The sequence below is a fragment of the Ursus maritimus genome, unplaced genomic scaffold, assembly GCF_017311325.1.
Source record: "Ursus maritimus isolate PB19 unplaced genomic scaffold, ASM1731132v1 scaffold_8, whole genome shotgun sequence".
NCBI classification, from domain to species: domain Eukaryota; kingdom Metazoa; phylum Chordata; class Mammalia; order Carnivora; family Ursidae; genus Ursus; species Ursus maritimus.
The window spans coordinates 42,244,155-42,270,471 of NW_024426996.1; the positions used below are offsets into that span (position 1 = coordinate 42,244,155).

A 26,317-nucleotide genomic window follows, 5' to 3' on the forward strand; every position below is an offset into this window, starting at 1 on the left:
AGAGCCTTCAGGTAGTGGGTGGGATGGAATTTGAGGTGTGCCTGGGTGTGTGAGGAATGGCACGAAGGCCGCTGTGACAGGCCAAGCAGTGGGTGGCAAGAGGTGACTATGGAGACAGCAGGGGGAGTCGCTGGTGGTTTTAGAGTAGATTTGTATTTACAAAGAATATTTGTGCTGCCATGTTGACAGCTGACTTGTGCTGACATGTTGACGTGGGGTTAGAGGTGGGCATATGGGTTTTAGAGGCCACTTAGGAGGCTGTCATAATTCAGGTGAGAGATGCCAGTGGCCTGGCCTTGCTGGTGGTGACAGGAGATTAAAGAGAAGCGAATGGCCCTGAGAGATTGAAGGAGAGTGAACCCAAAGACATGGTGGTGGGTGGGTTGGGCAGGACCCCCAAGCTAGATCTAGTGTTGGCCAGGAAGGAGGCAGCATTGTCATTTACTCTGTGGGGAAACACCAGGAAAAGGTTGGATTTGGGGGGAAGGAGAAGGGAATGCTCTAGTTTGGAATAGACTGGTTTTGGGGGCCTGTGAGAGAAGCCATGTTAATACTCATCCAGTCTGAATGAGCTCAGAAGTAAGTTTTCTGGGATGAAGATGAAGTTGGAAATGGTAGCTGCTGCTTGAGGCCCCATGAGTGGTTATTGCCTGGACCCTAGAGAAGCATGGAGAAGAGGGATGAGGGCCTCAGTGCCTGGAGAAGGCCAGCAGCTCAAGGTGCCCCCTGGAGTTGGCAGTGTTTGGAGCACATCAGGGATGAAGTGGGGGTAGAATTCAGGTGAGAGATGTGAAGGTGAAGAAAGAGAGACAAGTCTTACAGAGTGTCATGGACAATCTCTAGCAAATTGTATTAGTTTCCTATTGCTGCTATAACATGTTACCATTCACTCTGTGCCTTACCCATCCAGATTTATCATTTTACAGTTCTGGAGGTCAGAGATCTGAAATGGGCCTCCCTGAGCTAACATGAAGGCAGTACAGGGCTGTGTTCTTCCTGGACGCTCTAGCAGAGACTGTCTTGCCTTTTCCAGTTTCTAGAGGTTGCCTGTGTTCCTTGGCTCCTGACCCCTTTCCTTCATCTTCGAAATTGGCAAAGGCCGGGTACGTCCTTCACACACGTCATCACTCTGATCTGTCATTCTGCTTCTGTCTCCCACTTTTAAGGATGCTTGTGATAACATTGGACCCACCAAGAGAACCCGGAACAGTCCCCCTATTTTAAGCTCGGCTGATTGGCAAATTAATCCCATCTACAACCTGAATCTCCCTTTGCCATGCAAGGTAATCCCCAAATTCTGGAGATTAGAACATGGACATCTTTGGAGGACCATTACCCTGCCTCTACACGTACGTGTTAAAATGTAAACAGAATGGTTTAAGGAGCCCCATGTACCAAGCATTCAGCTTCAACAACGCAATTGTGTCCTCACTTCTCCCCAACTCACCACTGGATTATTTTTTTTAAAGATATTTATTTATTTATTTGATTGAGAGAGCGTGCAGGCACACAAGAGAGAGCACAAGCAGGGTGGAGTGGCAGAGGGAGAGGGAGAAGCAGGCTCCCCGCTGAGCAGGGCTCGATCCTAGGACCCTGGGGTTATGACCTGAGCCAAAGGCAGATACTTAACCGAGTCACCCAGGTGCCCCTCACCACTGGATTATTTAAAACAAAGTTTAGAAGTTATCTGACTCACATGTAGTTGTTTCAGAGTAGAGAGTTCTTTAAAGAAGTTGAGCTATGATGGGACGGTGACACTGGGGGAGGTCACTGGGGGAGAGGTGTGGGAGAGTGTGCACATATGTATTTTTAGTGGGAGGGGCACTAAGGCATGCTAAATTCTTCACTTTGACAGTCAGAGCACTGGGCAGAAATGACATGGTGTCAGCACCTGCCACAAGCCTTCACGACAGGTACGTTCAATTCTGATGGGAAGGATCTAACCATAGAGGAGAGATCGGTTTGGACGAGAGAGGGGTCTCCTTAACAGAGGGACATAGGTTGGAAGGTTTGGGAGTGAAATGAAGGGAGTTCTTCTCTGCTGGTTTAATTTCATTCAATTAAAAAAAAATTTTTCCCTTTTGAGTCAGATGCCAGTGAGAGACACAAAGGAGATCTAGGGGACTGGAAGTTTTGATGAGCTCCGGGGAAGTTGGAAATAGTCATCATGGCATGGAGAATGAGTGCATGAGTGCCCTGGAGAGACATTGTCGGGAGCAGGACACATTCAGGTCTACTTCGGTGAATTCGGGTGAATCCAGTCCACTTGGTTGTGTGACTTCCATTTAGCATTGCACATCTGTGTGGGTGTATATGTTCAGAGAAAGTGGACAATTTGGTTCCTACTGGGTTGGTTTTTTGCTAGGTGGTGTGCCCAAAGGACAAGGTTAGGGTTGTTTGTAAGAGCAGCGGAAATCATGATCCCTGGACTCTTAAGCTGAATAAGAAAGGAGTGAGAGGTTCTGGGGAGTGAATGGAGCTGGGGTGTTGGGATGCTTCAGGAATCCAGCAGGCAGGGCTGAGCCTGGATCGACTTCAGGGCAGTACCAGATGCAGAGTACGTCTTTGGGAGTGAGGCACTAGAGTGGAGTGGAGTAAAAGACAGCTGGAAAATAGGACATCCAGCTACTGAGAGAGCAGGCTGTGGGACTGCTCTTCCACATGGGGATGGAGACCACCCCAGATGATGGCAGGAGATGGGGAATAAAGGTAGGACTTCTGTGAGTGGAGGGCAGCCAAGAAGAGGAGACAGGAAGGGCCTTGCAAGCACTGCTAGACGTGGGCCTCAGAAGGGCAGGTGTTTTGAACAGGTTATTTCTCTTAAACATTGCCTTTCATATGAGTAATCACGTCCCCAACTCCCCCTCCAGTGGGAACGTATTCAGATAGGTAGAAAAAAGCAGACTCGATCCAAGAATTCCTGAATAGCAAAAATCATGGATTAACTTGAATATATGGCTACCTCATAAAGAGAGATTTAATGAGCTCTGTCTCCATGTGCTATACTTTTATATCTGACATTCCTCCTGGGCTCTAAGCCATATATTCTAATGTTGCTTCAGATATGGCTGTGGGTGTATTTAATATGCATTATTTATATTGATTGATGATTGAGATGTAGCTTTTTTGAAAGATTTTAGTGATTTGTGTCTATACCATAAAATCCTGCTATAATATGGTAAGTATTATTTAAAAGATTCAGTGTTGTGTATGGGGTTGCGTTATTGTTGATGAAAACCACACACACACACGAAAAGATAGTGAAACTGTCGAACGCACAGGTGACCACTGGACTCAAAGTCTCAGACGACAGGAAAAGGAGTTCAGCTTGGTGGGCCGTCTAATGGGCGTAGAAGACACGGGAAAGCAGGATATTATGACAAGGGGATGGAACTGCCATTTCTGCTGTGGTTCTGTTTACTTAAAATTGGGTCATTTTGTATTTAACATTTTCTTGTTGACAAGTGACCATTTTGACTGGTTCTCGGCCCTCTCTTCCTGTGAGAGGAGATGCCAGTTATACGAATCAAGAATAAGTAGCAGCAACAGATTTATATTTTATAAAACATAGTGGTGTCTCTTCCTTTCTATAATACCTGTCCCCTCATCTTTGAGATTCTGTGAACTGGGTCTTCTGTGATAGCCTGAGGATGTGAGAAGGCTGTGGAATGGTGGCAGAGCCATGGGTTGATGTGGAGCCTGACCTCCCCCCTGCCCAAACTGCTGACCTTGTTGGACTGAACTTTGGTCACTTTTCCTCATCCCAGCAGACTTGTCTGGGCCTTTGGGGAGCAGTGGTGATCGGTATAGTATTGCTGTGGCCACTTGGCCTTTAGCGGTTTATTCGATATGGTTGCTGTGCATAGCATTTGTTAAGATCGTGCGCTCCCAACTGTGACTCCTGGGTTTAAGTCCTAGCTCTGCCACTTACTGACTGTGGTTCTTGGGCAAATTTTTAACTGTCGTAAACCTTATGTTCCTGTTTGTTAAATGGGGATTATAATTGTACTTACCTGTAGGATTGTTGTGAGAATAAACAGTGCAGTCCCCGGCACGTAGTGGGACTACCCAGTAACTTCCCCCATCTTGTTGGAGCATTAAACTTGGCCTCACATGACTTACCAATTTGATGCATTTGGGAAGTGTTGGGTTTTAAAGCGTATTGCTCCCTCATTCACAATATTCCTTGGACATTTCACTTTCCCGGGTAGGCTTTTCTCTGACTATCCCATTTAAAGCTTTAACTATCTACTCTCCAGCCCGCCCATGCCTCTCCTCCACCCCTTCTCCCTGAGGTCCACACCCTCATTTCCTACTTTATTTTTCGTCGCTGCACTTACCACTTTCCAGTGTACTGTCTGGCGTATTTGCTTTTTCTTTCCAGCCATCTTCATCTGCCGCATTGTGAGCTCCATGAGAGTGGGCTTCCTTGTCTGTTTCGTTCACTGTTACAGTGTCGTGCCTAGAACGGTGCCTGGCACATAGTGGGTACACAAGAAATCTTCATCAGATGAGAAAATTGACTTAGAGAGTGGGGGCATGAATCTTTATACCACTAAGTGTTACAAAATCTGCCGAGCTTAAACATGTTTTATTCACAAGTTCTTAATGATAGTTTGCTTATTTGCGTATCTCAAACCAGCTTTCCTAGTAGAAGATAATCGAAGCCAAGTAGAACAGGTTTGAAGGGATGATTAAGGTGGATGAGGAGAAGAATAAGGCTGACATTATTAACTCAGTTACTGATTTACTTCTGACACCTTTTTCCTAGCACGAACATCACCAACCACCATGAGGACCGGGGGGATCAATAGTGGACTCTCCTAAGAGTCTGTTGTCCATTTCACCTACAACAGAACTTTTATTTTTCTCTTTTAGGGCACCAATGCCTCTGCTCTGGAAAAAGACATTGGTCCAGAGCAGTTTCCAATCAATGAACACTACTTTGGATTGGTCAACGTAAGTATTCAAAAATGTATTATTTTTATCGAATGTTTTAGAATACTTGAAGCAACTCCATGACAGTTTTCCTTATTACCGATTTTTAAGTAATTGTTCACGTGCCTTAGTTCCTAGGAATGGCAAATGTTGGGGAGGGAGAAGTTTAGTCCAGTTTTTATGGCAAATGTTGGGGAGGGAGAAGTTTAGTCCAGTTTTTAAAAGCGTCAGTTGTCCCAGAAAAAAGGATTTAATTACTGCATTGTTGGGTCGGATTCTCACTTGCCCCTCTCTGCTTATGAGATATCCTTTGTACATATAACTTTTGGAGCAGTTTTATTAGACTTTATGGCCAGATCTGCTTGTATCATCTGGACGAGCTCCTTGGGCATTCTTTGTTTCAGTATGCATCAGTACAACCAGTACACTTCAACAGTGTTACCAGCTCATCACCAGCAACTCTTTAACAATATAACTTGACAGTGGTGCTTAAAACGGGTGGGTTGTGGGGGGAAAACCAGGACCAGTGTATCTCAGAATTCCTTGGCCTCATTTTATCTGTGCTCAGCAGTGGCTCCCCTGTGTATGGCCACACTAAGCAGGCTCTGCTTCCTTGGTAAGTTGGCTATGACTAAGTAGTAAGGAAGTATTATCCAGTACTGTTGCGCGCTTTCTTCCTCACCTGATCCTTTCCCTCTGGCACGAAGGTTTTCCACGCATCAGGTGTTAACTCATAAGTACCGGGTTTTCTGGAATAACTGCTCTGAGCAGAATCTGTCCGTACCCAAGTGTAACAGGGAGTAATTTCCACTGGGGAAGCTAGAAAAATATTCGCAGCGAGTGAATGCCACTTGTGGCTAATGGAAAAAACATTGGCCTTAAAGTAATGCAGACCTAAGTCTGAATTGTGCCCGTGCTGTTTACTAGCTGTGTGTAATCTGGAGCAAGTCACTTGGCCTCACTGAGCCTTCGTTTCCCCATCTGTAAAATGGAGACCGTACGACATCTATCTCTTGGGTTATAGTGAAGGATCCGTGAGAGCTCCTGTTGAAGATCCTGACGTGAGGCTGAAGCACACTGTGGACACTCAGTGAATGTTGGTTCCTTTTCTTTCCCAGGAGTCACTCCCTGGATCGAGGCCAGGCATTACTAAAGGGTGTCTAGGTAAAGGTGGAGACACTGAGTCCAAGGGAAAAGGCTTTAAGAAGGAAGTCTAAAGTACTAGAATATAGGGCATTGTGTTGGCAAAATACTGACTTCTAATTTTAATAGTTTTTTTAGCCATTATGCACAGGTCTCTGCTTAGCTCTATGAAGATAGTCACTCAAGTTGTGAGAAATTCTGCTTGAGCTAGGGAAAATACAAATGGGGAGAAAAAAGAATTAAGGCTATTTCCTAGTTTGTGGAAGCATTGTGAGATTAAATTTATTAATAGCTTCATTTATGTTCACTTCCAATGGTAATTCATGAAAGTTCCAGCTTCTCTTTAAAAAGAGGTTTGTCTCCTATTACATAATTGTGTCAAAGTAGATTAAAATATGTAAAAATAGGAAATGTTCTGTCTTAGCATGCGTAGAAATGTCACATTAAGTATGGCGGAGCATCTGTCTCACTCTTGGGAAAATGACACACAAGCCAACACCCAGTCTTGAGAAGATGTTCAGGTTCTATTTTAATCTTACACAGCATTTTGAAAGCTATGTTATTAATCTTGTGATTTCTTTAAATTTTTTCCTTTTCATTTTCGTGTGTGTGGAAAATTCTAAAGGGATAGGGATCGTCGCAGCTGTGTTCTTCCCCAGAGTTGGTGTCACAGTTGGTTGGAAACCAGTGAGATGATGACATCTCTTTCATCATAATCTGAGTATCCATGGTTTTTGAGAGGAACAAAATATGGTGTGGGCCCTAATGGGATTATGTAGGAGACCAGGAACTGAGCGCTGTTGTGTTGGGACGCTTGCCATCTTGGCAGAAACGAGATGGAGGGTGACTGAGGAGTTTGAGGGGAAGAAGCCGGTGGGATGACCTCGGGGGGGCATCTCTTTGCCTCCGTTGCCCTGGAGAAAGTGAGGACATGTGTTCTGAAGCAACGCGCAGGGGCACTAGCTAATCTCTAAAGAGAAAAACTAAAACAAGTTCCCGTGTAGTTAAGGCAAGTGGTTCCTGGTTCCTGGATTTCTTTCTGATTTGGATTTTTATTTTCTGTTGTAGGAGTTTCCATGTGTTGCATTGTGACCTCTCTTAGACAGCTACTTTCCTGGGTCGCCATATTATGTCCATTTTTCTCCTTTCTCTCTCTTTTTTAACCACCAGAAGGTCTCCTTAGATTTTTTTTTTTTAAATCAAGGCTCAGTGCTTATCATTTTAGGGACTTTTATTGGGCCGGAGAGGCCCCAGGCTGATGTAAACTTGTATTCATTTCCCTGTTGCTCAGATAGTCCCTGGCGTTGCAGGTGGTTTACTAGTCTCTAACATGGCGGGATGCTGCTACTGGGAAATCTGGGCCGGTTCCTGGGGGCTGGACGTCTCCGGACCACGAGCTGAAACATCCCTGTTGTCCTTTGGCAGTTCGGAAATACGTGCTACTGTAACTCCGTGCTTCAGGCCTTGTACTTCTGCCGGCCGTTCCGGGAGAATGTGCTGGCATACAAGGCCCAGCAAAAAAAGAAGGAAAACTTACTGACGTGCCTGGCAGACCTCTTCCACAGCATCGCCACACAGAAGAAGAAGGTTGGCGTGATCCCACCAAAGAAGTTCATTTCGCGGCTGAGAAAGGAGAACGGTGAGCAATGTGTGTAAGGGTCTGAAGTAAGAATGCATAGTTCCGTGGCTGCTCCACATGACTCTCCCCTCTTCCTTTTTTTTTTTTTTTTTTAAAGGGGTAAAGAGTTTGGCCAACTACTCGAAAATCACTTTTTTTAAAAAGAAATTGTAATTCTCCTTTCCCACCTCGTAAACATAAAATAAAGCTGGGTAAAAAACATGCTTATCAATTCAGATTTATCATTCCATTTTGGAATGGTCTTTTATTTGCCCCACATTGGGAGGAGTTTTTTCTGGGTAGGACCGTTGCGCGAGAGAAATTGCCCAAGGCAGCCTTCTAAGCAGAACGCTGATTGGAATAAATAGGTTGGTGCAATAATGGAATAAAATAGTACTCTTACAAACTTGTCATAAGTGATTAAAGTAAATGTATATTCTCTAATCAGAGCCTTTGCTGTTTTAAGAATAATACCTCTGACTTTTGCCTACGACCATTGAAAGATATTAAATTGATATCTTTATATTATAAAAATGCCCTGCTGTCACCTGATTTTTTTTTTTTCCATTTCTGGTTTTCCTATCTTCTTTTTCGGGAAAAGTGATAGTAGAGACTCAGTTATTCCAGAAGCTTTGCGTTGGTAATTTCTACGACTAGAAGTAGTTGATATGGCAACTTGTGTTTATCCTAGATTTCCGGCTTACTCCAGCAGACTTGCACAGTTAATCAGATGTTTGTTTTATAAAGTCTCATTTAATTTGATTGCTGTCTTTTAAAGTTGTTGTAGTTTATACGTACCAGAATAAAAATAATGTGAGCGGGAAGCAGAGCACTCCCGAGCCTCGTGGCGAACATGATTAATAATGACGTTTCACAGCTGCACGCATCTCTTGATGGTTTGTCCTTATGGCAGGGAACAGCAGTAGGCTTCTGGAGTCGTTTGTATTTGGTTTCAGAACACCATCAGATAGATACACGTATCCCCCATCTCCCAGGTGTGTTTCATCTAAACTGCTTCCAGTCTGGTCCGGGGTTTAATATGATCTTTGGGAAGAGACCCCAGTTGCTCTAGATAAATTGCAGAATGAATAATTGATCGTTGGCAGTCACGTCATATTAAATATTGATATTTTATCAGCGAACCCGTGAAATCATTTCTGGGGTGTTCTGTAGGATAAATAAAAATTTTGGTTGCATTTTATATACGTGATGACTTTAGGGAGATAGGGTAAGTGTAGTTCTTGGTGAGTGGTAGAGAAAAGGATAATGAACAAAAATTCTTCTACAGTGTACCCATTAAAGTTGCAAAATAGAGATGAATCTTATCTGTGCTACCTGTCCACTTGACATTTCAATATAAAAATTGAAGTGGGCACGTAGAATTCAGCATTTTCTTTGCTTTTCAAGAACCAGAGGTTGAAATAATGACCTTCTCTTTTCCAGATCTCTTTGATAACTACATGCAGCAGGATGCTCACGAGTTTTTAAATTATTTGCTAAACACTATTGCGGACATCCTGCAGGAAGAGAAGAAACAGGAAAAACAAAACGGAAAATTAAAAAATGGCAACATGAATGAACCTGCAGAGAATAACAAACCAGAACTCACCTGGGTCCATGAGATTTTTCAGGGAACGCTGACCAATGAAACTCGATGCTTGAACTGTGAAACTGTAAGCACTGAGAGGGCTTTCGTGTGATTTGCTTGTGCGTACTTGTACAGGCTCTGTTTTGCATGAGTGTGCTGTGGTCTGCAGCGCCCAGCAGTCGTCCACGGTATATGCGGATGATTCTGTTGATGTATAGGAGCCCCAGGGGCAAACTTTTGGAAGCATGTCTCCATCCAAGGTGTCTCTGCTGGCTAAAGCAGACAGATGAGGGGAAAGTCTCAAAAACTGGATTGCTTTGAGTCATGGGCAAATTTGAAGGTCCACAAATTGAACTGTTAAACTGGACTCCACCAGTTGTCTTGGATTTTGCTCATGCGAGACATAGAATAGACCGTCTCCCCAACTTAAAGGAATCAGCTGTGGGTTGGTGAACTTGAAGTTGGAAGTCGGGCTTGGCTTTTGATTCCACTGCAGTTAGCTGGGCGTTTGGCGAGTCCCTTACGGTGCTGTTGCCAGGGCTGGGCGGGCTCATGTGTTTGGATGAGTCTGGCACACAGTAGGCACTTACTATAGTTGAATTCGAAGACGTGGTCTCTGGAGCATGACTCAGGATGTCGCGTTTGCTTGGTATATTTGATTTAACTCTGTGAGTGGCCTCATAATTTGGTGCTTAAAAGCCCAGCTTTAGGGGCGTCTGGGTGGCTCAGTCGTTAAGCGTCTGCCTTTGGCTCAGGGCGTGATCCTGGCGTTCTGGGATGGAGACCCACATCAGGCTCCTCCGCTGGGAGCCTTCTTCTTCCTCTCCCACTCCCCCTGCTTGTGTTCCCTCTCTTGCTGGCTGTCTCTCTCTCTCTCTGTCAAATAAATAAAATCTTTATTAAAAAAAGAAAAAAAAAAAAAGCCCAGCTTTAGAGCCAGACTGCTGAGTTTGTATGCCGGTTCTCCTGTGCCTTAGTTATGGGTGACTGGGCATATTATTCAACCTCTCTGTCTTCACTCTCCTCATCTGTAAATTGGATCGATGAGAGCACCTATGTCATAGAGTCGTTTGGGAGGATGAAATGAGTTAACAGTTGGAAAGCACACAGAGCCGTGCTTGGCACGTAGCAAATATGCAATAAATGTCAGCTATTACTGTTTACTATAACTACTAACAACATAGCAAATCTCTGAGTTCATTAGCAGTCTCAGAGTTTCTTTACATCATAGGAAAAATTCTGTAGGATTGTGCATTTTTCTGGAAGAGAGAGCGAGTACCTCTCATTAGTTTTTGCAAAGGAACTAGGACCCAGAAATGATTAAGATGTGGATATAAGTGGGAGGCTCTTTGTTTTTTGGCAGTCTTTCTCCTGTCCTTTTAAACAGTTTTCAAATCAACATTCTGATTTGTTCATTGTAGAAACAACTAGAAAATATAGCTAAGCAAAAAGAGAAAAAAGAGAGTAAAAGTTACCAGTGATCTCCCCACCCAGAGATGATAAATTTGAAACATTTTCTAAAAATTGTGATCACATTTGCCCAGAGAGAACCACTTGAACATTTTGAAATATATCCTGCCAAAACATTCTCTACACATACTTTTCTATCTAGAGATCTTTCCTCCCTCCCTTTCTCCTTCTGTCCCTTTATATTTTATATTCCGGTAAAATCCGAATGAATACAGAAGTAGAAGAGTAGAGTAAATCCCATATGGGTATTACTATGCTTGTTAACACGTCGGCCCATCTCGATCATTTCTTGTTTCATGCCTTCTCCCCCACCCTTGCCAACCTGGTCATTTTTAAGCAAATCTCAGATAACTTATCATTTCATTTATAGTTTCTTCATCACTTTGTTACATATCTCTAAAAGGTAGGACATCTTTTTTTTTTTAAACAAAAGTACAGTACCATTATCACACCTAAAAATAATTCCTTTAAATCATTATTCACTTAGTGTTCAGGTTTCTCTGATTATGTCATATTTTTTTTTAGCAGTTGGTTAATTCACGTAAGGATCTAAACATCATCCACAGACTGCCTTTAACCAGTTATGTCTCAGTCTATAAGTTACCACCCACTGCTCCCCCTCCCTTCCTTTTTTCCTTGCAATTTCGTTATTGAAGAAATCATGTTTGTCCTGTAGAATTTCCCACATTCTGGAAGCATCCTGTGTTGTTAACAGGTACAGTAAAATGGCAGTATGTTTCTGCCATCCTACTCTGTCTTTATTTAACCCTATTTTCTATTCTTTTTTCTTTCTTGCCTTCTTTTGTATCAATGAAATAATTTTTTTTTTAAAGATTTTATTTATTTATTCATTCGACAGAGATAGAGACAGCCAGCGAGAGAGGGAACACAAGCAGGGGGAGTGGGAGAGGAAGAAGCAGGCTCATAGCGGAGGAGCCCGATGTGGGGCTCGATCCCATAACGCCGGGATCACGCCCTGAGCCAAAGGCAGACGCTTAACCGCTGTGCCACCCAGGCGCCCCAATGAAATAATTTTTTAATATTTTGCATCTACTGTATTGTTAGTTTCAAATTCTCTTAGAGGTTACTCTGGAGACTGCAATTTACATCTTTGCCTTAGTTAATTTTTTACCACTTTCCCAACATTGCTGGAACTTATGGAATACTTCATCTCCTTTTCCTTCTTTTGTGTTATTGTTTTGTGATAAACTCGTAATTTTTAACATTTCAGATGTTTTAAATCCATTGCAGTTTTTTATTCTTCTTGATACCAAATGTATTTTTAGAATAACTTAATTCCCTTTTAAACATCAAAATCAGGGCCATATTGTAAATATTATAATTTGCAGATTTATAGTCTTTTTTTTTTTCTTTCTTCCCTCTTTTTAATAAGGGAGTATTCCTGGCACCATCCTCATCTTCCTCTTGCATCTGTTCTGTCACCAAGTTCTGTATGTCGTATCTCTTTTTCATCCTCTACTTCTCTCAGTTCCCACTGCTCACACCCTGGCTCAGGGCGCCCCTCAGCTCCTGACTGGCAATCTCTGCTAAATTGCAGTAACTTCTTACTGGATTTTCTGCCCTTTCGCTTGCCTCTTCCATGTTACTATCCGGTCCAACTAATAGCAATCTGTCTGTTCTTTGACTGTTTGGTAGATTTTGCAACTTATTTTTGTATCCCTAAAACACATTGTTCAGTTTGGCTTGTCTTTTGTCTTTATATGAATGAAATAATACAATGTGTATTCCTCTGTGTACTGTGTTTTGGTTTTGCTTTTTTGTTGAGTATCCCTTGTGAGATTCATTTGTGTTGTTGCATGATGCTTTCATTCTTTTTCATTGCCGTATAGTATTCCATGCGCGAATACATGACAGTTCACTAGTTTATTTCACTGTTGGTGGATATTTGGTTGTTTCCAGTTTGGCGCAACTATGAGCAATGCTGCTGTGACCATTCCAATGCATGCAATCAAGTGTACATAAATCTATCTATCTATATTTTTTCTCTATATTTTTTTAGGTCCTATGGTATGCTTATCAGAAAATTTCAAATCCCCGAAGTGCTTGTCCCATTTTACACATGCAGTGTATGATCATTCTCATTTCTCCACATTGCTGTCTATACTTACTCTTCCTAGATGGCTTCACTTTGGGTAATATAGTGGCTGTGTAACTGAGTATTATTTTATTCCGTAAATACCTCCCCCTGCCTCACACCTGCTGTGTAAAGGCACAGATACTGAGGATACAGTGAGAGCCTTGCCTTTCTGGAACTTTCACATGGGAGACAGACATTAGTAACAAAGTGTATAATGAGTTTTGTCATGACAATTGTAAAATGCTATGAAGGAGAAGTACAGAGTACCCTATGAGCTTATGACACAGGAACCAGAACAGTGGGGTGGTGCATTTCTATGGTTAGCCGGGAAACCTGCAGCAGACGGTGTAGCTGGGCTGGTCCTTTTGGTTATCTTTGAAATTAACACAGTTACTAAAACCATCCTGTGGAAAACTCGGTAGGAGTTTTCAGGAAGGCTCAGATGATAGGCTTAGTCACATTTGTAGTTTCTTTTATCTATGAACAGGTTATTCGATCCCAACAAACGCAAATAATGCACCCTCAAATATTTGTATGGCAGAAACTATCACCTAGCCTGTTACTTTCCTGGAGGGTTACCATTAGATGTGACGTCTGTACCCAGAGATCCCCTTCAAAACTTCTGGATGATGGCAGGATGCCTGGGTGGCTCAGTTGGTTAAGCATCTGCCTTCAGCTTAGGTCATGATCCCAGGGTCCTGGGATCGAGCCCCGTGTTGGGCTCCTTGCTCAGTGAGGAGCCTGCTTCTCCCTCTCCCTCTGCTGGTCCCTCTGCTCGTCCTGTCTTGCTCTCTATCAAATAAATAAATAAAATCTTAAAAAAAAAAAAAAACTTTTGGGTGATGCCATAGTTTGTTATAACAGGATTCCAACCATTATACTTGGTTTGTGGAAGTAAAAGCGAATGTATGAGTCTGTCTTTATGGAGGATGGCATGCTCTGAAAAACCTGTATTTTTTATTTCTTTTTTTTTAAGATTTTATGTATTTGAGAGAGAGAGAGAGCACGAGCGAGGAAGAGGCAGAGGGAGAAGCAGACTCCCCGCTGAGCAGGGAGCCTAATGTGGGGCTCGATCCAGGACCCCGAGATCATGACCTGAGTTGAAGGCAGATGCCTAACCGACTCAGCCACCCAGGCATCCCTGTATTTTTTATTTCTTAAAGTGATTAGACTTGAGGCAGGAGTTTTCTCTGGTGTTGCTTAGGTAATCACCTCCATTTCTTAGATCCTTTAACTGGATGGGATCCTACGAGTCATCCAATCCTTCCCTGCCAGTGCCCGCGTCCCTTCTGTGACATCCTAGCCAGTTGGTCACCAGCATCTGCTGGCCTCTGACCAGAGATGGGGAACTCAATCTCTCTGGGCGATGCATTCCATTTTTAGAAAGCTCTAATTGTTAGAAAAGCCCTCTACTTTCTAAGAAAATCCATAGCCTGCAGGCTGTTTTTGAGGACTTAGTGTAAAAGAAGACCTACCATTTAAGTTTTCTTTCCCAGGATGAGAAATATGGGGCCCCCTTTGAGTACTGTCCTCTGCCCGAGGCAGGCGAGCAGCGTTTAGATGGTGCTTCAGTCACCCTTGTGAAAGCTCACAGTGGGATTCAGCTCTGCTAGATCCTCTGCTGCAAATTAGCCCCCGGGGGAGCGGGGAGCCTTGCCATTGTAGCCACCCCAGCCGCTGGTTCCTCCAATTGCGCAAAACGCTTTGTGCCCTCCTTCTGGCTTTCAGAAAATATGATTTTTTTCCCCCTTGGTCTCACCCGTTGTAAATGTTGCTTGTGAATGCAGTGCAAATGTCAACTGAGAGATTTACGGAGACAAACAGTTTCACCCTGCAATACACTTGGAGAGACTATTTTAAGGGGGGTAATTCAGTGCACACTTTCCCGTATAACCTTGATCGAGGCACTTCAGAACTGCGGCCTGGGGATTTTCCAGCCTAGCCTTAGGGCTCCTTTGGTTGTTCTTTGCTTGGTTCATAAGATCTGCGGGGCCACTTGGAGCTTAATTTTGTTGTTGTTGTTAATTTCCCCCCTTTCCATTTAAGTTGAGTTTTTGCTTTGCAAACCTGTGGTTTTTAGTGCTTCCTGGGGGCTTTAAGGCACATTTATATCTGTCACTGGAGCCAAAAGTTTATCTAAAGAACTGCTTTATTAAGTACCAATTGCACGGCTCCTTCTTGCTTCATTTGCAGAGGTTAAAATTGATTCAGTAGAGCTTCTGAGCCCTTTACAGAAGAGGAGTGGGGATGGGAGATGTGGCCAGGTGAGATCACTGAGCCATGATTCTGAGTCCCTCGGGGTGGGCTGTCGTTACCACCTGTCCTAAGCCCGCGGCTCTGTCACTGACCTGAGACAGCACATTTTCAGTTCCTGGCTGATCATCGCAGAAGAGCCGCCTGGCCACCTTTTCTGCTAAGCCAAGGAAAGGAGTCTGGGGGTTCGAAGCACATCTGAGTATGATGTTAATTACTCAGGACCTTTGGAAAGCTCATGATTTATATGTATGCCTACATATTAATTTGTCCTATTAGTTGATTTGTAATCAATTAAACAGAAGAGCAGGTAGGGTCACTTAATTTTCCTAGATATCTTTTAAGCCAGTTTTGGGGTAACTCCATGCCCAGAACTGGGGAGAAGAAAGAATAAGATGTAGCCTGTGCTTGCTGGGAGTATTGGAGTCTCAGTGACATATATGTTTCCTTGGAGACAAGCTGTATTTTCACTTAGACCAAAATGCGATCCTTGAGTGTGGGAAGAAAATGGTTTCATTATCTGGCAGCTTTCTGGGGAGACAGGAAGGCAAAAAAAATAGGGAAAAAAATTGTTTGATCACCCATTGCTTTTGACTGTTTCATTCTGAGTCGGGGGAGAGAAAAACCCTAATGGAAGGGTTTAGAGCCATGTGTGTTCAGATCCCCCAAAGGGTTGATCTATCTGAGTAGTGTTTTCTCACACTCTAAATTCTGGAAGCAGTTTACACTGGGAATTGGGGAAGTTACAGTAACTTTTTTCATTTAGTTAATTAGGTTTGTACCTTTCTCCCCTCCCTAAAATAATTAAGAAATGATTTGCATCCAGCAGGAGACAATATTTCTTTGTCTTTGCACCCTTCAAGTAAAAGCTTTCCTACATCTGATACTCCCTCTCTAAACTATATACGATCTCAGTTGGCTCTGATCGTTTTATTTTCCCCTAGAGAAGGACCATTTAGGTTTAAAAAGTTTTACTAATTAAAAGATATAATACCTATGGATTATTTTTTACAAATCAGACACGGGAATGTATAAAAAGAAAATCATTTATAATTCTGCTATCCAGATGCCACCACTGGCTATTAGAAATCATTTGTTCAGTTATATATTCATGCATTTAAGAAATATTTGTGGGGTCCCCACTAAATGCTGCAAATTATTTTATGTACTAAGGATATAGCATTTAAAACAGACAGAAAAGATAGTCCCCGCTCTTTTGTTTACTAAATATACACATTTGAAGCTATACTTTTCCCTTTAAGCACTGCATTAGCCGCATCCCACAAATTCTGACTTTTCTTTGTCATTAGTTCAAAATATTCTCTAATTTCTCTTGTGCTTTTTTCCCTTTGATCCATGTATTACTTAGAAGTAAGTTGTTTAACTTGCAATTATTTAGATTTCCCTAGATGCCTTAATTTTATTGATTTCAGATTTAATTCTGTGTGGTTAGGGAATATATTCTGTGTTATTTCAGTCTTTTAAAATTTACTGGGACATGTTTTATATCCTAACACATGGTTTATCCCAGTAAATGTACTTTAAAACAAGGTCTCTCAACCTTGGAACTATTAATATTTAAAGTCAGATAATTCTTGGTTGTGGGGGCTGCCCCCTGTGCATCATGGGATGTTTAGCAGCCTCCCTGGCTTCTACCTACTAGATACCAGTGGCAGCCCCCAGCAGGTGACAGCGAACTCGTGTCCAGACATGGCCAGATATCCCTTGGAAGGAAAAGTTCCCCTTGCTGAGAACCACTGGTGGAACAGAATATATATTTTGTAGTTATAGAGTTCTTCAGATTTTCTATGTTTTCCTTGATTTCCCCACAGTCTTTCTATTAGTTGCTGAGAAAGGGGTGTTAGAATACCTAACTACGATTGTAGCGGCACTGGGGTGGTGCAGTCAGTTATGCATCCAACTCTTGGTTTCGGCTCAGGTCCTGAGATTGAGCCCCCGTTGTTGGGCTCCGTGCTCAGTGGGGGGTCTGCTTGAGATTCTCTCTCCCTCTGCCCTTCCTGCTTGTGCGTGCTCTCCGTGTCTCTCTCTCTAATAAATAAATCTTTTTTTAAAAAAATCTTAACTATAGTTGTGGGATAATTTTATTTTCTTCCTCTAATTCTGTCAGTTTTTGCTTCATGAAACTTTTACTTTTTTTTTTAAAGATTTATTTGAGAGAGAGAGCAGGGGGAGGGGCAGATAGAGGGAGAGAGAATCCTCAAGCAGACTCTCTGCTGAGCACAGAGCCCAATGCAGGGCTTGATCCCAAGACCCTGAGATCATGACCTGATCCAAAATCAAGACTCAGCTGCTCAACTGATGAGCCACCCAGGCGCCCCACTTTTTTTTTTTTTTTAAGATTTATTTATCTTAGAGCATGAATTGGGGGGAGGGGCAGAGGGAGAAGGAGAAAGAGAATCTCAAACAGACTCCCTTCTGAGTGTGGGGCCTGACAAGGCAACGCAGGGCTCAGTCTCACAACCCATGAGATCACCACCTGAGCCAAAATCATGAGTCAGTCACTCAACTGACTGAGCCACCTGGGCGCCCCTTGTTTACTTTTTAAAAAACAACTTTATTGATGTATAGCTTATATGCCATCAAGTTTATCCTTTCAGTAATTTTTAAAGTAATTTCCTGAGTTGTGCAGCTATCATCATAATCCAGTTTTTTTTCCTAATTTTTATTGGAAACCATAATCCAGTTTTAAAACATTTTTATTACACCAGTAAGATCCCTTGTACCTAGCAATTAATCTCTGTTGCCAGCCTCAGGCCACCACTAATGAATGTTTATTCCATTAATGTTTAATGTAATTACTGGTAGGGGTGGGTTTGGGGCTCCCACTTTACTATTTGTTTTCTATTTATTTCCCCTCAGTTTTTTGTTTTTATGTTCCTCCTCCTTTGCTTTTATTGAAAAAATTATTTTAATACATATATATATATAGTTATATGTACATATATATTTGTATAAACGATTCCATTTTAATATTCATCTTAGTATGTATTTGTGTGTATGTTGTTGTTTGGCTGTTTCTCTAGAGATCATAATATACATTAATTATTGTTCACAGTCCACGTACAGTTAATAATGTCACTGTTTCATATAAAACAGAAAGCTTGTAACTGTCCAGGTGCATATTCCTTCTGCCTGCCCCCACCTTGCCTTGTCCTTATGCTGTCGTTGTCGTATGGATTACATTTACGTATATCATAAACCCCACAGGGCAATGTCAAAGTCACTATTCTTGATGCTCTTCATTCTTTCTTGAGGATCAGGGTTTCCATCTGGTATTATTTCCCTTTGGCTTGAAGAACTTCCTTTAACCTTTTTTTTTTTTTTTCTTTTTTGCAGTGCAGGTCTGTTAATGATGAATTCTCTTTATTTTGCCTTCATTCTTGAAGGATCTATTTATGGGCTATTGACGGGTTGGGGTTTTTTTTTTTTTTTAAGCACATTAAAGATGTTGTTCTACTGTCTCTGCCCTCCATAATTTCTGATGAGACATCAGCTTCCAACTGAACCATTCTTTTGTAATATGTCATTTTTCTCTCCATGTTTTTAAGATTTGCTTTTTACCTTTGACTTGTTACAGTTGGATTATGCTGTGCCTTGGCTAATTGTCTTTGTATTTATCTTACTTGGTGTCTGTTGAGCATTTTGAATCGATAAATCGATAAATTATGTTTTTCACCAAATGAGGAAATATTTCGCCATTATTTTTCAAATAGCTTTTCTGCTCTATTCTCTCTCCCCTTCTGAGACTCCAATTATATGTATGATATTTTCTAACAGTTTTCTGAGTATCTGTTAATTTTTATTTCATCTTTTCTTTTTCTTTATTCTTCTCATTGGATAATTTTCTGTTGAATTGTCTTCCAATCCCCTTTTTCTTTCCTTTGTCATCTCCAGTTTGTTGTTAGGTCCATCTGGTGTATTAATTTTTCAGTTCTGGAATTTCCATTTGGTTCTTCTTCTTCCTTTCTTTTTTTTCCTATTTGCTGAGATTTCTTATCTGCTAAAAAAAAAATCTCGTCTGCTAATTTCAATATCTGCATCAGCTGAGGATTGGTTCAGTTGTCTTAAGAATGTCTCCCATTAAGTGGGTGATGGACATTGGGGGGACATAGTTAGCTGAGTTTTATAGTTTTCTGGAGGAGTGTAGGAATGGCAAGATCTTAGTCATTCCTGGAGCCAGTCTTTCATTTTAGTGAGGGAGAGTCAGACAATAAAAAAACGCAAATAAAACATTTATAATATGAAGTCATTGTATTGGTTATCTATTGCTTTGTTATAAACCACCCCAAAACTCTGAGACTCAAATCAACTATCATTTATTATAATTCATTCAACTCTGGGGTGGCTGAGGGTCACGTGATCTAGGCTGGACCTGGCTGAGCTCGTGTGTTTGTATTTCAGCTGGCTCACTCCTGTATCTGCAGGCTGGCTAGGCATTTTGCTCTAGATTGGGCTTGGCTGGGGCACCTTAGTGAGAACAGCTTCCTTTCATGGGTCTCTCATCTTCTTCCTGGGAATAGTGGACTAGCCTGGGGGCCCCTGGGGGCTTAGTCGGTTAAGCGGCTGCCTTTGGCTCAGGTCATGATCTCGGGGTCCTGGGATTGAGCTCCAAATAGGGCTCCCTGCTCAGTGGGGAGTCTGCTTCTCCCTCTCCTTCTGCCTCTCCCCCCTCTCACGCATGCTCTCTCTCTCTCAAATATGTAAAATCTTTAAAAAAAAATAGTGGACTAGCCTGCGCTTATCCTTCTTATGGTGATGACAGAAATGCAAGAGAGTAATTTCATAAGTGCTTGTTCAAGCTTCTGCTTATGACATGTCCTCTAACATCCCATTGGCCAAAGCAAGTCGGATGGCTGGATTCAGAATCAAGGATGAGAAGCATATCTCTTGATGAGAGGATCTGTAAAGTCATACAGCAAAGAAGCCAGTGTGGGCAGTGGTGAAGATCTGGGCCTTTCCTGCATTTTACCATAGCAGTAACAAGTGCCATTTAAAAAAAAAAAGGCAGAATGGTGGAGTGTGTGTATATGTGTAAGGGCATGTGTATGTGTGTAAATATATACATGCCTTTTTTATACAAAACTGGAATTCACTTATATAAGGATGTGTAGCCTTCTCATTCATTTAATATGATATGATACCCACCGTGTAGTAAACCATTCCCAGCTCTTTGCTCATTTTAGGCCATTTACAATTTTTTTTTTAAAGATTTTATTTATTTATTTGACAGAGATAGAGACAGCCAGCAAGAGAGGGAACACAAGCAGGGGGAGTGGGAGAGGAAGAAGCAGGCTCATAGCGGAGGAGCCTGATGTGGGGCTCGATCCCAGAACGCCGGGATCACGCCCTGAGCCAAAGGCAGACGCTTAACCGCTGTGCCACCCAGGCGCCCCTAGGCCATTTACAATTTTTATACCCCTCCCCGACTTACTGGGTGTTTACTTTTGAAAGCGCCTTACATGTATTATTTTATCTTTGTAACAGCCTGATGAAATAGATACTCTTACTGTCCCCACTTTATAGATGAGGAAACTGAGGTACACCAAGGCTGAGTAACCGGCCTGCAGTCATCCACTGCGTAAGTGGCAGAGACAGGATCTGGAACTGGAAAGTCTGTCTCCACACCCTTTCTGGTGTATACTAATAAAAGTGTAAAAGATTGTGTCCACATTCTGAATATTTCTTCAGATAATGGCCTAGTGGTGGAGTATTGGGTCATAGGGTAGTTGTCCCACTTAAAGGAGTGTTTTCTCATTTTGCTGCCAATTGACTGGACATGTCAAGGTGTTTGCGGAGCTAGTTTGTCCCTCCCACTGCACAAGAGTAAAACGCCAGGCTTGCCCGCGAACTGCTGGAATGCAAGCAGTTTCACTCCGTGAACCTCACTAAGTACGAGAGCCAGGACTGGTGTGGTATGAACGGCAGGGGCCGAGAAACAGCTGGGCCAGAGAGCCAGCTCCTGAGAGCAGTCCGCCGGCATGGGGGTCTGTGTGAGCCAGGGCTGCAGGCCAGCTCCAGGCCCAGTTGATCACAGGCAGCCCAGGCCTCTGCCAATGATGGCCGTTTCCCCAGCTCAGGGACAGGTGCACGTGCGGTTCGTGTAACCCTCCAGCCCAGCACCCAGTATCGCCCTGGCCCCGGGCACAGTTTGGATGAGGAGGCACAGGAGCGAGTGAGGTCAGGGGACTGGCAGAAGATGCAGGCGGCCCCCCAGAGGTTGGCCAGCTGAGTAGTGAGTTTTAGAAGTCTCTTGTCTTTTTTCCATTTTTCTCATTCTGCCAGTTTGGGCTAGATGGGTGTTTTGTCTGATGCTTCCTACTTTGAAAGGAGGGGGAGAATGAGTGAAGAGGAAGGGAAATCTGATTGCGTGTTAATTATTAAAAGTTCTGAATTAAAGCTGGAATGGGAATTCAGGTAAATTGAGAATTTGGGATTTTCCCTAGACTGGGGTGGTTTTGGTGTGACTCGTTGTCAGCGAGTATACAAAACCGCACATGACCGCAGTTTGGGGTTTTGGTTACCGGTGAGTGTTGAAGATTTTATCTCCTATGTCTGTTATGTATTTTGTACCTAATACTTTTTTCTTTTTTTCTTTGCTTCAGGTTAGTAGCAAAGATGAAGATTTTCTTGACCTTTCTGTCGATGTGGAGCAGAATACATCTATTACCCACTGTCTGAGGTAACCTCGTGAATTCTGACAATGATCTGAGCTTTTGATCAGGCTAGTGAGTAAGTGTGGGGGGGGCTACTGTATTTCCTCAGGAGGTAATCTTCCTTTCTGTTAAACCCATATAATCCTATTATTTTCTATTTCTTCTTTCCCAAGAGAGATTAAAAATAAGTGTATGTGGTCTAGAGAAGAAGGATCCTGCTGAGAAGAAAGAGGATCAAGTGGAAGTCATTAGTCATTAAGTTGAAAAATCAGTTTTAATCTTTCATACAGATGTGGGCTTTGGCTTTCATCAGTCTCTCTCTCTCTCATCTCTCTCTCTCTGACACACGTGGCTAATACGCGCTACCCTTTCCTAACGTTACTCTTTTTCTAAGCTAATTTGAAAAATTATGTACTTTTGAGTTGAGAGCCAGTGAGGGAACCGTCTGTTCCTCCATCTTTCAGCGTTCTGTGGAGATGAGTGGTGGAAAGAAATTCCTCCTTGTTAGGGTTGAGCGAAGGTAAGGAGCCCGGAGCGCAGAACAGCACATGCCTGGGATTCCAGGCATATTGTGTATTGACTTGAATGTGGAAAATGTGCCTGGGAGTCCACACACAGACACGATTCCCTTTACCCTTCTTCCCCCTCCTGCTTTCAGTGGGTCGTGAGGGCTTAGAAACAGCCCAGCGCTGCTGTAGACACTGAGTGTGGAGAGGGAACATCAGACACAGTCCATCTCTCACAGCACTTACATTCTGGGGGGAATCCACAGGCAACGGATGGTGCTTTGAAGGAAATTAGATAGGTCTCCAGAGTAGTTGGTTGTGGGGATGCCAGTGTGGACCTCATGGTCAGGGCAGGCCTCCCGTTGTTTAGGGCACCATAGCTCAGAGACATTTTACAGTGTCTAACAAGGCAGCGTGCATATTTGTCAAGGGCGATTGGGTGACAGAAGTGTTATTTCAGTTCAGATTACTTGGAACCTTTTAGAAGGAGAGATTAAGGGGTGCCTAGGTGGCTCAGTCATTAAGCGTCTGCCTATGGCTCAGGGCGTGATCCCAGTGTTCTGGGTTCGAGCCCCCCATCAGGCTCCTGGGCTGGTAGCCTGCTTCTTGCTCTCCCACTCCCCCTGCTTGTGTTCCCTCTCTCGCTGGCTGTCTCTCTCTCTGTCAAATAAGTAAATAAAATCTTTAAAAAAAAAAAGAGATTAAGGGGACTGGCGGTGGTGGTTGGCTGTTAGAAAGTCATCTGGCGGGGGCAGCACCAACGCCAACATGAAAGAGCTGTCGTGTGTTGTGTGAGTGGGTGGTGAGGGCGCTGACTGCTTTCTGGTTTCCCAGGGCCCCGGGTCCCCCTCCGCTCCCCGCACTGATGAATTAGTTACACAGCACTTCCTGTTGGTTTGGCGCACCAGCCCGTGCGTCCAAGTGCCCCAGGTCCAGGTGCGTAGGACGAGTGTGTTAATTCTTTGTTTGCAAAGTGTTTTGTAGGCCAGGGTGTTCTTCTGAATGGTTCTGTGTATGGAATGGGTTCCTAATATTCCTGTGACAAGAAGCCATATTTGATTTCCCCAAGGTCTAATGATCACAGGGAGTGGAAAAAGTTATGGTTTTGCCAACTTTAGTTACAGATGAAGGAATAGGAGGAAAGATATTACTTGCCTATTCCCCTACCTTTTTTTTTTTTTTTTTTTTTTTTTTTTTTTTTTCATGATTTGGAGTTAGGGAGATTTGGGTTAGGTTGACTGCTTCTCCTCCCTTCTAAGAAATTCCTGGGCTGCTCAAAAGGGCAAATGGCAGTGGCTGTAGCCTTGAGATCTCAGTCAGCCAGGTAGAGGGCTTACTGGTGAGTTATGATTTTAATCTTTGGGGGAAACTTATGAAGAAATATAACTCAGATTTATGTTACCCGTATTGATTGATTGATTGACTTGAGAAATACATGTATTGGTCATGCATACCTGAGGAAGGCAGGCTGGAGGGCATTTGGAGATGTTAAAGTTGGGATGGGAGAGTATGAAAGAGCTTTGGAATGCCTTTTATTTTTAAAATTTTTTATTTTTTTAAGGATTTATTCATTTATTCCAGCGAGAGAGTGCATGCACATTTGAGCAGGGGGAGGGGCAGAGAGAGAGAGAGAATCTCATAGAGTTCCCCCAAGTGCAGACAAGGGACTTGATCTCATGGCCCTGAGATCATGACCTGAGCCAAAACCAAGAGTTGAACATTCAACGGACTAAGCTATCCAGGTGCCCCTGGATGCCTTTAAACATTAGATTTGCATCTGATTGGACTGACTGGGCTGATGATTCCACGCTGCCTGCCCTACCCCCCATTTTACATCATCCCTAAAATAGACGTTGACTGACTTACCCATCCCTGCCCTCACACGTGCCTGAGATCGCACCTCTCCACCAGGAAGACAGGCCTGTGCTGGCTGTTGCCACTCACCCTCACGCTCCCAGAGTTCTGGGCTGGGAGTGGCAGCTTTTGAACCTATCCCGAAAGAACGAAGTGCCAGAGAAAGGCCCAGGGAATCAATGATGCCAGCTAATCCATTAGCGTTTCCCATCTGAGGCTAAAGAGAAGGAATGATTACAATCTTTTGGGCCCCTTTCATCGTTCAGGTCGGTTTGCATTCTTAAGGGTTTGTTTTTAAAATTAGAGCTCTGAGTTTTCTTCTTACCGTGTCTGCATCTGTCTTCTGATGCGATATGTTATCTTTCTTTCATTTTGATGACCAAAAAGAAGTTACAGATCAAGCTAAAATTGTGGGATTTGAATGTAAGGTCTCTGCCACCTCCTTCCAGATGATTAATTCCAGTCTTGTTTCACGGCTTTCGTCCCAGAGGAATGATGAAATAAGTAGTGGTTACATTCAGGATACCAGGCTACAGAAACCATTAAATCCATACTGTAACTGAACTAGAATCCTCACATTTCAAACGTCAGTCCTGCGTCTCAGGCAGGGTGAGCCGTCTGTATCACAAGTGAAGACCGGGAAAGTTTTTTCTTTTCTTCTTTTGAAAAGCTCAGGGATGGCCTCAGGCAAAAACTTCAAATACGTGAAGTTTATCTTAATTATCCTTCCATGGTCTTTTGGGTATTTTTTTGCCTTTCACTTCAGTGCCTGAGTCCCTCCCCGTGGCTCCTTCACAGAAACCTTCACCTTAAGCTCCACGTTCTGAAACCACTTTCCCTTGTGCTGCCCTCCTCGCATTCAAAATGCCTGTTCTCCCGGTGCTGGGGAGGTCAGCTGGAAGGGAAGTAGCTTGTCATTCTCCCGCAGCTCTGTTTTTAAAATTTATCTTCCGTAAAATGAATTCCTTTTCTACTTATGTTAAGAAACCTCTTTTAAGTCATCTGTACACGCAATGTGGGGCTCGAACTCATAACCCCGAGGTCAAGAGTCTCGTGCTCTACTGACTGAGCCAGCCAGGCGTCCCTGAGAAACTTCTTTTTTTTTTTTTTTTAAGATTTTATTTATTTATTCGACAGAGAGACAGCTAGCGAGAGAGGGAACACAAGCAGGGGAAGTGGGAGAGGAAGAAGCAGGCTCATAGCGGAGGAGCCCGATGTGGGGCTCGATCCCATAACGCCGGGATCACGCCCCGAGCCGAAGGCAGACGCCTAACCGCTGTGCCACCCAGGCGCCCCCCTGAGAAACTTCTGTATACAAAGTTCATATGCCCCCACCACCACCCATCCATTGCCACATGCTTATCTATTGGTTTCTCTCTTCTATTTCTCTGACCTGTGTTTGCTTATTACTGATGTGTAGTATTTTCTAATATTTGACACGTGTTTCTCATGCATTTCTTTTTTCAGTCTTCTCTAATACTCTCAGTGGTTCTCAAATTTTGGTGTGTATGAAAATCACCTTGCAGAAGTTGGCAAAAATAGGGGCCTAGCCCATAGTCGACCTCAGTGAGCCTCGGCCTCGTTGTTTTTTTTTTCTTTCCAGAGCCCAACAATGATTTATTTGTTTTGGATATCATATTCTTTTTTTTTTCTAAGTTTTTCATTTTAATTCCAGTATAGTTAACGTGCAGTGTTATAGTAGCTTCAGGTTTACAGCATAGTGATTTAACAATTTTGTACATCATTACTCAGTGCTCATTCATGGTGGATGTTCTCTTAACTCCCTTCACCAGTTCACCCCTCCCCCCACACACCTCCCCTCTGGTGACCATCTGTTTGTTCTCTGTAGTTTCTGGAGTCTTTTCTGGGTTTGCTTCCTTTTTTCCTTTATCCCTTTGTTTTGTTTCTTAAATTCTACATATGAGTGAAATCATATGGTACTTGTCTTTCTCTGACTGATTTATTTTGCTTAGCATAATACTCTCTAGCTCCATCCATGTTGTTGGAAATGGCAAGATTTCATTCTTTTTTATGGATGAGTAATATTTATGACTGAATAATACACATGCACACACACACCCCACATCTTCTTTACCCATTCATGTATCGATGGACACTTGGGCTGCTTCCATGATTTGGCCCTGGCCATATCTAACTTGAGTGAGCCTGGGCCTT

The 26,317-nt window shown here is 43.0% G+C and overlaps 1 protein-coding gene across 1 annotated transcript in view; it reads left to right on the top strand.

Moving 5' to 3' along the window:
* The window catches only part of USP46 (ubiquitin specific peptidase 46), a 57,738-nt gene that overhangs the window by 18,450 nt on the left and 12,971 nt on the right, over positions 1-26,317 (top strand). Inside the window, exons 2-5 of the mRNA XM_040625316.1 lie at positions 4,879-4,959; positions 7,507-7,720; positions 9,143-9,372; positions 21,732-21,808. Of these exons, the coding sequence (XP_040481250.1) occupies positions 4,879-4,959; positions 7,507-7,720; positions 9,143-9,372; positions 21,732-21,808 (602 nt within the window). The remainder of the gene's footprint in view (positions 1-4,878; positions 4,960-7,506; positions 7,721-9,142; positions 9,373-21,731; positions 21,809-26,317) is intronic.